Source organism: Agelaius phoeniceus, chromosome 25, assembly GCF_051311805.1.
Source record: "Agelaius phoeniceus isolate bAgePho1 chromosome 25, bAgePho1.hap1, whole genome shotgun sequence".
NCBI classification, from domain to species: domain Eukaryota; kingdom Metazoa; phylum Chordata; class Aves; order Passeriformes; family Icteridae; genus Agelaius; species Agelaius phoeniceus.
This window is the reverse complement of record NC_135289.1, coordinates 4,541,458-4,552,557: the sequence shown is the minus strand read 5'-3', so window position 1 is coordinate 4,552,557 and position 11,100 is coordinate 4,541,458. Positions and strand designations below refer to the sequence as shown.

Genomic DNA, 11,100 nt, shown 5'->3' with positions numbered 1-11,100 from the left:
TTTATTGTGCTCGTGCCAGATTTTTTCCTGCTGCAGCAGCCCCGGTGCAGAGCCAGGCCCAGCCTTTGCAGCAGTGTCAGGTCTGGTGCAGATGGGGATGGGTTTCCATGGGATCTCTGCAGGATGGGACAGCACCAGTCCGGGTCACTCTGTCACTCAGAGCTCTCTGGGATGACACTGGGAACCTCCGTGTCACCAGCTGGGCTGGTCCACCAGCACCAAGAGCTGGTACCTGTGTGCCAGGGGCACTGTGGGGTGCAGGGGTGCCCCTCTGCCCCCTCGCCCTGGCGTGTGGCAGGGCCCGGTGACCGCTGAACTGCACCACAAGGGGACAAAGGCCACATCCATCGCCCATCCCGGGGTGGCCGCTGTCACCTGGCCAGCCCATCCCATCCCCACGTGGCGATTCAGCCTCCTCCAGCTCGGAACCAGCACCGGCCCTGCCGGGAGCCTCCTCTGCTCCAGCTGCACACAGAACCCCGCGCTCCCCGGCCGGCGAAGGCCCGGGAGGAGATGAAAGGGATTTCCCGGCTGACCTCCTCACCCCGCACTATTTGCACCTCCTTTCCCGCACGCAGACAGGCATTTTTCCCATGCTCAGGGGGTCAGGGCCCTCCCTGCACTCCAGGACGGAGCAATGCCAGGAATGTACCTGGGAATAGGCAGGGTTTTGCAGGGTGGAGGGGGAAGAGGAGAGCTGAGCACCCTCCTGCCCGCAGTTAGCCACCGACATCTGTTCTACGGCCATGAAAAGGTGCTTTTCTTGTGCAAATGCTCTGCAGGAAGAAACCTGCTAAGCGGGGCAGGTGGGGCTGCAGTCAGCCCGAGCCTCGGCCGTGGATGTATTTTGTGTCCCCCAAGTGGTGCCAGTCCCTGGTGCTGTCACTGGGCCAGGTCCAAGTCCCCAGGCACGGTCAGGGGTCTCACCAGTGCAGGTGGGCCGGCTCAGCCTCCTCCAAACAGCACCCAGCTGATTCCAGCCACGTCTTCTCCCTGCTCTTTCTTCCCCTTTATGGGCTGGAATAAGCCCATTTCCCCACTCCAGTCTCACAGGGGCTTCCTGCCCCCCCCGTGCCTCAGTTTCCCTGGGCTAAATCAAGGAGAACAGCCCCTGGAAGTGGAGCCCACAGCACATTCCAGTGTCTCTTCCATTATCCCAGGGTGGATCCCACACCTTCCCTGGGCCCAGCTTGGAGGCTGCACTTCCACCCTGTGACAATCCCTTCCCAGCTGTCCTAGGATGATAGGGAACAACACAGGAGAAATGTGGCTCCTTTCACTCCTCCCCACCTCGACCTTGCATCACCCAGGATAACAATAAAGGGGAAATGAAAATAGATTGTTTTGGGACAAAACCTGGAGTGCTGGGATGATGCCAGGAGATGCCCAGGCCCAGGATTTGCTGCCATCACCCAGCAGGGTACAAGCCCCAGGCCCAGGCACTGCCCCCAGGCTGTGTCTCTGTGCCCCCTCCCCACTCCTTACATCCCTTCTCCCTGTTCCTTCTGCAGGGGTGACACAAATCCTCTGTGGATTCTCACAGGGATGATCTGGGTGTCTGCAACTCAGGGTGACAGAAGGGGGACAGGAGGAGCAGACAGGCTGGGCACCCCAGGACATGCCACGTGTGCTGGGACCCTGCTGGGGACAAAATCTCCCAGGGGCTGGGGGGATCCCCCCTGTGCTCTGGGGGAAGGGATGTGGGATGTGGGTGGCACATCCATCACCCCACCATCACCCCGATGCATCCCACTTTCCCCTGCTGCTCTCGGCAGGAGGGTTTGCTTGTAAACAGCAGCCCCTGGGTAACACTTCTAATCCCTCTCTTGGCTATTATTCATCCCCAGCTAACCTTAAAGCCTCCCCCTTTTTCTCTGCGAGGCACCCCCAGAGCAGAGGAAATTCCTCAGCCCTGACGTGATGTGAAACACGAGCGGCTCGGCCCCAGCCGCCCCCTTGCCTGCCCCAACCTACCCGGGCCATTTCCCAACCCAGGTTTCCCTGTAGCATCCCACTCCCCCCGCTCTTTTTTTCTTTTTTTTTTCCTCTTTCTTTCCCCAACCACCCCTTTCTGCTTTAGACATTGTAACCCGAGAGGCTGGAAATGCAGCTCCTTTCATCTTCCATTTCCCACATCCTGAGAGTCTGGGGAGAAGGAGCCCACCCAGATGATGGAATCCCAAATATGCGGCTCCTTCCACCTCCCCGATCCCCTCGGCCGCCCCCCTGTGAGGCTCTATTCACAAAGCAGATTAGCCATGCTGCCGCCTCCCCGCACACCTCGCCCCAAAAAGCCCGCGAAAAAGCCAACATACAAAAAAAAAAAAAAAAAAAAAAAAAAGGAAAAAAAAAAGAAAAAAAATATAATTAGTAAGAAGAAATCTGCACGGCTGCTCCTGCCAGCGAGCAGGATGGGTCTCAGCACCTCCTGTCCCGCTCTTATCCTGCTCCCATCACTGTCTGGTGGGAATTGGCACCCACAGTCCTGGGACTGGGTGCTGGCTGAGGGGGGTTTTGGGGAGCTGCAGCTGGAAAGGTCCAGCCAGGACCCTTCTCCTCCCTGTGCTCGGGTGATTCCATCCCCAGGATGTGGCGTGTGGTCCCCAAGGTGTCACCGCTGCCATGTGGTCCCTTCTGGGTCTGGGGGGACCCTGAGGATGAGGATGAGGAGGGAAAGCAGCACCCAGGCAGAGCCTCACTGCTCCCAGCACTCGTGACCCAAAGTCACAGGACCCCAGCCCTGCCCTCTCTCTGGGGGGACACCCTGCACCCCGAGCTTGGCCTCATCCCACAGGGATGTCCCTCACCCGCACTGCCACACCAGGAGCGTGCCCACATTTCCAAATGTGAGAGCCCAGAGCACCTTACTGTGTTTGTGGGGAGACTCGGAGCAGGTGGTGACACACAGGGGGTGTCCCTGCAGTGGCACAAACCCGGTGCCACCAGGAATTGCTCACTGCGGGTGGGTGGGAGCACCCTTGCCCCTCGCTCTCCTCCCCTCTCCCAGCTCTGCCAGGCTGGGACAGGCCAAGGTGGGCAAAGGCCTCGGTGCCCTCCTCGTGGGGCATTGCTGAGATGCCTCAAATCCCTTTATCCAGGTTCCATCAGGGAAGGGTTTGGGCTCCTCCGGGGACCCGCAGGCTCATTTTGGGAACATTTTGGGTGCCGTGCCTCACCCCACGCCCTGGGCCAGCCGGTTCCCCGAGCTGGGGGAGCCAGGGGCAGACTCAGCCAAGGTCAGGCAATGACTCAAAGGGAACCACAGCCCTCCCTGGTGTGTCACGGCACTCACGGCCCCGCATCCTCACCAGGGGATGCCCGTGGGGCTGCCGCGCTCCCTCCCGGCGGGGCATTGACCTTGCTGGTTTGTTCCAGGACATCGGTGCAAACCTGAATTAAATCCCCTCACCCCCAGGCGGGCCTGGGGAGCCTCTCTCTCCCTGCTGGGCATCGCCCTGGCCCTCCCCGTTTTCACCTATTTGCTAATTGTGCTGGCGGGGAAGGCGAGGGGGAGGAAATACAAAAAGTAAACTGCGAAAGCAACACTGCAGCTCCAAGGGCCCAGCACGGCAATCAAGCGATAAAGCAGTAATTAAGCCTGATTGTCATGCAAGGCAGCCCCGGTTAGACTGGAATGCCGCTGAAGAGCCTGAAAGCTGCCGGGATTGTTTGCAGGGCTCAGAACTGATCTTTTGATGTCTGCTGGGAGCTCCTCTTCCCCCAGACCTGCCACCCCAGGGTCCTGTTTCTCCCCGGGCATGGCCCTGGTTGGGTTTTTCCTCCTTGCAAGCCCTGTGGAGTCTCCTCCGGGCTGCAAACTGCTCCCCGAGGGCTCACGGCAGGAATTGGGGATGCTCCAGGATGGACAGGGCAGCCCTGGCCCGGGGAGGACCCGCGGGACATCCCCGTGCCCAGGCAAGGGCAGGGTGTGCTTGGGGATGTGGCTGCTGCCCTGCACCCACCATCCTCATCCTCGGCGGCTTTCACTCCAGGGGAAGAGGGATGGGGAGAGAAGAGATCCCCAGGGATGAGGGCAAAGTGGGTGAGAGCAGCAGGATGGGGTTTGTTTTGTTTTTGTTTGAATTTCTGACACATCCCCATGGCCTCACCCGGGCTGGCAGGGAAAGGCGAGTGTCTGGAATGGGCTGAGGGGGAAAGGAAAGGTGACTCCCAGCCCTGCTTTGGGGTCATTTTGGGAACAGGAATGCACCTGGCTGGGTGGATCTGGAAAGAGATGGAGGTGGCTGGGAAGTGTGGCTGCCTCCCAGCTCCACGTGGCCAGGACAGGGAGCAGGAGGGGCTCCCAAATCCAAGGGGACCCAACACTGAGCTCCCCTGTGCCAGGAGGGGTTCCCTGATCCAAGGGGACCCAAACCCTGAGCTCCCCTGTGCCAGGAGGGGTTCCCTGATCCAAGGGGACCCAAACCCTGAGCTCCCCTCTGCCAGGAGGGATTTCCTTGATCCAAGAGGACCCAACCTTGAGCTCCCCTGTGCCAGGAGGGTTCCCTGATCCAAAGGGACCCAAACCCTGAGCTCCCCTGTGCCAGGAGGGATTTCCCCAATCCACGGGCACCCAAACCTGAGCTCCCCTGTGCCAGGAGGGGTTTCCCCGACCCAAGGGGACCCAAGCCCTGCTGCCAGCAGGAGGAGCCGGCGCTGACTCAGTGCCGGGCCGGAGCAGCTGGGCAGGTTTATGCACGAGGATGATTTTGGCCCCAGCTCATCCCGGTTGCAAGGCACGCTGCTGCTCCCTCCGACGCTAATGAGCAGGTTTGGGCAGAGCTGCTTCTGCCGAGGAGTCAGGGACAGGCAGCCCCCGGGAAAGCCCGGCGAGCTCTGTTTGTCAACAGGTCCCCTTCGGTGCCTTTCATCATCCTGGCAAAGAATTTGATAATGAGTTCGGGGCCAAATGCTAAGTCACCTCATCCCACGGCTGAGCAGGGACTGGCAGAACCAGTTGTCCCAAATGTGCCCAGGCGTCGGGGTGGGAATAAGGCAGGAGAAAGGCGCTGCCTGCCCCTCTGCCCCACTCTCAGCTTGCATCACCTCGAATTGCAACAACAATATATTAATTTTTTTTAACAATTATATATTTTAAACAAAGAGGAATGGAGGCGCTGCGTCAGATTTTCCACACTTTTCCCTAAATAAAAATGTCACTTTCTGGGTAAAACGGAAGGTAGATTTTCCAGTTTTTGGTTGGCTCAGCCCCAGAAAGAGGATGTGTCACGTTCCGGGTAAATCTAAAAGCAGCAGCTGTGGTGGCGAGTCCTTCCCGGCCACTGCAAGGGCTGGGCCGCAGCTCCAAACCCCAGTTTGGGGGGTGCATCTTGGTTGTATTTAATCCTTTTTCTTAACACTAAAGGGGATAGGATGTCACCAGCATTTCCAGTAAACCCCATTCGATTTCAAGCAATTCATCCCACAAGTATGTGTGGGATGCCAGGAACTCTTCGGTCTTGCTTAGGAGCAGGAGCCCAGATGGGCTTTGTCTGGAATACAGCTCCCAGTGGCTGGAGCTCTTTGCTCCAAATGCTAATAGAGTGAGTAATCAGAGATCTCCATCCAGTAAATTATTTATCTTATCTCTGGAACTCGGGGAGGCATCTCAGCCAGCGACTTCTGCGGAAAAAAGAAGACGGGTGGGGAGGGGAGTGGAGAGGGGGTAAAAAAACCCTAAAAAACAGCGATATTAGTCAAGAGTCCCCAGCTGGAAGGGCCACATGGCCACTTTTACTGGAAAGGGGAAAAGTTCATGCGCTGGTTGGCGCGTGATGAAGCAACAGCGGAACAGCGGGGTGAGCCCGGGGGACGCCGGGCACGGGGGAAGCGGCGATTCCCGGGAAAAGGCAGCGCGCGAACCGGCGCCGCTGGGCGGGGCCGAGGGCGTGGCCGGGGCGCGGCCCCGTGACCGCGCGGGGCCGCCCGGGCAGCGCGGCCCGCGCGCGCCGCCGCCGCGCCCGCTCCCCATTGGCCGCCGGGCGTTAGAGGGGCGTGGCTCCGATGCGCAGCCCCGCCCCTCGGGGCGTGCGGCCCCGCCCCCGGCCCCTGCGGCTCGCGGGGCCGGCAGGGGCCGCGCGCCACACGCGGCCGGGCCTCGCGCGGAGCGGCCGCTCGCGCCCGCAGCCCGCCCTGCCCTGCCCTCCCCTCACCCCCCTCACAGCCCTGCCCGGCGCCGAGCCGCAGGTGCCGCCACCGGCCCCGCCACCGCCACCGGCCCCGCCGCCGGCATGCTGCTCTCCAAAATCACCTCGCTGGCGCACCTCCGCTCCGGGACCGCCGGCGAGCTGCACCCCGCCAAGATACAGCCAGGTCCGGGACGGCCGGTGTGGGGGTGCCCGTCCCGGCTCGGGACCGGCCGGGGCAGCGGGCGGAGCGCTGACGGGCGGGTCTCGTCCACAGGGAAGGAGAAGGAGCCGCTGGAGAAGCTGTACCGGGTGGGCCCGTTGCTGGGGAGCGGCGGCTTCGGCAGCGTTTACTCGGGGATCCGCCTCTCGGACGGCGCCCCGGTAAGTGGCGGGGCCGGCGGCGGGCGGAGCGGGAGGGGGCTCGGCGGGGCGGGCGCCGAGCTCATCCCGGCGCCGAGCTCATCCCGCCGCTCCCCTTGGCTCGCAGGTGGCGATTAAACGCGTGGCCCGGGACCGCATCTCGCAGTGGGGCGAGCTGGTGAGTGAGCGAGGCCAGCGGGAGAACCCAGCGTGACGGGCGGGGATGAGCAGAGACGCGGGAGGGTGGAAACCGGGACGGCGCGGGGGGAGCGGGTGTGGGGTCACCGGGGGACGCGGAGCATCCCGGGCCGGGGAATGCCTAGCGCCGATGGGGGCGAGCAGGAAAACACCGGGATGCCCAGCACCGATGGGAGCGGGTAGGGAGACACCGGAGCATCCCCCGGATCAGTGGGTGCGGGCAGGGGAACGCCAGGGCTTGCCGCGGGCGGGGGTGGCTCAGCCCCGCTGATGGCAGCGTGGTGCCCCCGCAGCCCGGCGGCAGCCGTGTCCCTCTGGAGATCGTGCTCCTGAACAAGGTGGGCTCCGGCTTCCACGGCGTCATCCAGCTCCTGGACTGGTTCGAGCTCCCGGACAGCTTCGTGGTGGTGATGGAGCGTCCGGAGCCGTCGCAGGACCTCTTTGACTTCATCACGGAGCGGGGGTTCCTGCCGGAGGAGATGGCGCGGGGGCTGTTCCGCCAGGTGCTGGAGGCCGTGCGGCACTGCAACAACTGCGGCGTCCTGCACCGCGACATCAAGGACGAGAACATCCTGCTCGACCTGGCCACGGGCGAGCTCAAGCTCATCGACTTCGGCTCCGGCACCTTCCTCAAGGACACGCTCTACACGCAGTTTGACGGTGAGCCCGCAGCCGGGTGCATTCCCGGTGCCGGGCGTTGCGCGGCCGGGCCGGGCTCCGGAGGTTTCCCCGTGCCGGAGGGGGCCGGCATGAATTTTGCAGCCGCTGCCAAGTTCTGTTTGGCACGGGGAGGATGTTGTGAAACGGGAGCCGGCTCCTGGCCCTGCTGACAGCCTCCGTCACCCGGGCTGGCTCGGGCTGGGGCGGGGGAAGCCAGCGTGACAAAAACACCCTGGGGAGGGGGGAGCAGAAGGGGGGGTTTGCAAAACCCGAGCACCGGCCGGTTTAGTTTGCAGGTGCGGAAGGGCTGGGGCTGCTCCTCTCCCCTTGTTTGCCTTGGTTTATAATTTAAATTTTATTTTTTTTTTACCATTGCGGGGGGGGGTTGGAAAGGCGTGTTTTTTTCCCCACCCGTAGGTGGGTTTTTTCCTCGCATGTAACGGCCGGGCCTTTCCCGGGCCCTGCTGCCCTCTTCTGGCACCCGCGCCTTCCTTTTACAACCCAAAGTTTGTAAACAAGAGTCACGTGCTGGCGGGAAGGCGGGCGGGTCACGGCGGGTGCCAGCGGCGCCCAGGGATGCTCTGACGAGGGGCTGATGAGCTGCTGTGCCCCGCAGGAACGCGGGTGTACAGTCCCCCGGAGTGGATCCGCTTCCACCGCTACCACGGCCACTCAGCCACCATCTGGTCCCTGGGTGTCCTGCTCTACAACATGGTGTGTGGGGACGTCCCCTTCGAGCAGGACGAGGACATCATCCGGGGCCAGCTCTTCTTCCGACGGCGCATCTCTCTCGGTGGGTACCCGGCTTGGGACGTGCCTGGGGGAGGCAGCAGCTCCCAGGGAGCTCTGCAGCGGCTTCATCTGCAGGAGGTGGCACATGTGCTGCCATGCTGCTCTCCTCCCAAGCAGAGGGTGGATGGGGAGGCTGGGTACAGCTCAGATGGTGGCACAGGGTGGACAGGAGCCTGCTCTGACTGACCACTGCTTGCTGCTTTCTCTCCCCAGAGTGCCAACACCTCATCAAGTGGTGCTTGTCCATGCGCCCCTCAGACAGGCCGTCCTTGGAAGACATTTTCAACCATTCTTGGCTGCAGGACATTCACCTGGAACCAGCTGAGATCCACCTGCACAGTTTGATCCAGGAGCCTGACAAGTAACAGCTCCATGCAGCTCCTGGTCATAAGAAGCAAAGAAAACCAGACTTTTTCATCTTGACCATAACACTGAGCAGGGATCCTCAGATGTTCTCAGATGGGAATGTGCACATCCTGCCCTGGAGCTGCGCTGGGGACCTGCTCTTCCAAGTTTTGGTAGCCACCATCCAAGCCAGCTGTCCTGGACTCCATCTGAACTTTGTCTCTTCTGAGACTTTACCAGTAATTTTTTTTGGACTGGTTTTGGAGGCTCTCAAGTGTCATCTTGACCTGCTGAATTGGATGACCTGACTGCAAGAAAAGCTTCAACAGGGGAAAACTGTGGGGAGGGCAAGGCCTGTGGCCAAGTGGCTGTCCCTTCTCACTGTCCCTTCTCCCTGTCCCCATGCTTGTGTGCCTTCTGTTTGATCTGAGCCGTGCTGGAGGAAAGACTTGACTTTTCCTACAGTGCTGCTTTTCTGAGACTCGCCTGAGCCTATAGTTCCTTTTTCTTTTTCAAAAAGGAAATTGGTCAGAAGATGCTTGGGAACCAAGTGGGTTATGCCTCGCCTCCTGTGCCTCCATCCCACACGGGTTTTCTGGGGTTCTTTGCTTCTCTGTGCCCTCACGAATGCACAAACAATGCAAACCAACAGCTGTAAATGTGTACATAGTTCTACAGGAGCAAAGCTTGATGTACAGTTGTGAATAGTGATAACATTTTGCCTTTTTTCTCATTTCCAGTTTTTGTTTTTAATTTATTTTCATAAATTTGTTGTTTGTTTTGTTTTTTAAAGGAAGAGTTCTAGCCACTAGGATAACTTATTTATTTATTTATAATTCATGTGGGTTTCCAGCCCATGCCTTGCTTCTACAGCTGCTGATCCCCCGGTTTTCCATTTGGGTCTTCCCTCTGTTTCTGTCCTGTGTCCATCCCTGGGCCCATCGTGTTTCCATTGGGTGTCTGGTGGAGGTGTGGGGTGGCAGCTTCTCCCCAGCTGTCTGTGTACATAGTTCTGGGTGCTGTTCTTTCCTTGCCACGTGCAGATCTCAGTTTGCAGATGAATTTGGGTTTTTTCCACGGGTGTCTTGGTTTTGGGGCTGGGGAGGGGGGGGGGGGGGCTGGCCCAGGCTGTCTGCACTGTCCAGTCTGTACCTGTAACCACGTGTGTAGCTGGTGGGTTTTGTTAATAGTTAATATTGTACAGGGGAATTGAGAAATCTTATTTTTTTTATGCGGTTTTAAATAAAAACAAAACACTTGCTGTGATGGAGACATTCCTTTGTTGTGGGGTGGGATGGAGGATATGCTGTGAGTTGTGGGGCACCAGTGACCACACCATGGCTACTCCAGGGACCTTGTCTCTAGCCACACTTGACTCCAAAGATCCCAGCACAAACTGGGACCAGCCAGTCAAAAGCACCACGGGCACAGCTGGATCCATCCCTCCATGGGGTGTTTCCAGAGCTGCCTGCTCCTGGCAGCTCTTCTGGGAGAGATCAAAGAGGTGCTGAGCCCTTTTCTCCCATTCATCCGCGGGCTGGTGCGGAGCATGTGCTGGAGCTGGCAGTAAACAAACATCAAAGCGCCCTTACGAAACGCCGGATGTTGTCAGCCAAATTCAATTTTGGTGAGGCAGATCCTGTTGCTCCGGCTCTGTTGGTGTTGCACGCCGGGGCTGGTGGGTGCAGGAAGCTGCCAGCGGGCTGTCCCCACCTCCAGCCCGGCCAACGCAGCACAGCAGAGGAAGCTGATCTGAGGATTACAAGAAGTCGGTCGCTATCAGTCAGCAGCGGTCGAGTTTTTTACCCTCCAAACTGTCAAACCCCATTTCCAGCTCTGTGGCACTTCAGGGATGTTTGTTTGTGTGTCTTCTTATCTTGGTTTGGGTTTTTTTTTAAATTAGTTTACATGTGTTGAATTTTGGAGGCCTGTTTCTGTGTGACCTGGAGCAGCTGCTCCTGCGTGCACAGGGCTGTGTCAGCTCCAGAGAAGGGGCAGATTTCCCTTTCTAGAGGTGACTTTGCAAGTCCCCAGGCCAGATCTGACACAACAGGACCCTTCTTTCCTTGGCTTACTCCAGGGCTTTTCCTTAATATCTCCATGTCTAGTGAGCAGTCCCTTCCCCAGCTCACCCCAGGCTCTCCTGTCCTGCTTTCCAAACCATGAACCTGCCAGGAGGGAATGGGGGGTCCTGGAGCCACATCCCAGCCTCATGGAGTGACCTGCTATCATGTCTATGTCTCTGCCTCAGTGAAGAAAGTGTTAAGTTGGTTTGTTTGTTTTGCTTTTTTCTTTATTTCTTGTTTTATTTTTTTTTTTCCTATTTCACTCAGCTGCATCTTTCATCTCCTTGAGGCTGCTCGAAGCAGGAAGCACAGCTCCAAACACCGTCAAAGTTTAGGCCTATTTTGAGATGCGGTTTAGATCTACCCTCCTCTCTCTCTTTTCCACTCAAGACCGTCCAGGAAGCTGCTCTTACACGAACACAAACATGCCCACCACACCTCCAGCTACCCCTTGGAGCCCTTTGTGTGGGCACCGTGCCCCTGGCACAGCCGAGCACTATCACAGCCCCGCTGCAGCCGGGCCCACCCTTTCCGTAAGCGCTCGCGACTGT

At 59.3% G+C, this 11,100-nt stretch overlaps 1 protein-coding gene across 2 annotated transcripts; it reads left to right on the top strand.

The window, feature by feature from the left end:
• Positions 1-6,070: 6,070 nt before the first annotated feature.
• On the top strand, positions 6,071-9,749 carry PIM1 (Pim-1 proto-oncogene, serine/threonine kinase). 2 transcript variants are annotated; one of them, XM_054648635.2, is made up of 6 exons: positions 6,077-6,312; positions 6,403-6,509; positions 6,616-6,666; positions 6,980-7,346; positions 7,963-8,139; positions 8,352-9,749. In XM_054648635.2, exons 1-6 carry the CDS (start codon positions 6,231-6,233, stop codon positions 8,501-8,503), a joined length of 936 nt encoding a protein of 311 aa, XP_054504610.1. In that variant the 5' UTR covers positions 6,077-6,230; the 3' UTR covers positions 8,504-9,749. The 2 variants fall into 2 exon arrangements, with proteins under 2 accessions (XP_054504609.1, XP_054504610.1); XM_054648634.2 differs by having other exon boundaries at positions 6,071-6,509.
• Positions 9,750-11,100: the final 1,351 nt, after the last annotated feature.

Excerpts from the sequence above, each read along its gene's own strand:
- PIM1 (XM_054648634.2), top strand. The coding sequence starts at position 6,231 with ATGCTGCTCTCCAAAATCACCTCGCTGGCGCACCTCCGCTCCGGGACC. Across the intron at positions 6,510-6,615 it reads GCCTCTCGGACGGCGCCCCG|GTGGCGATTAAACGCGTGGC; the intron begins GTAAGTGGCGGG and ends CTTGGCTCGCAG. Across the intron at positions 6,667-6,979 it reads TCTCGCAGTGGGGCGAGCTG|CCCGGCGGCAGCCGTGTCCC; the intron begins GTGAGTGAGCGA and ends GTGCCCCCGCAG.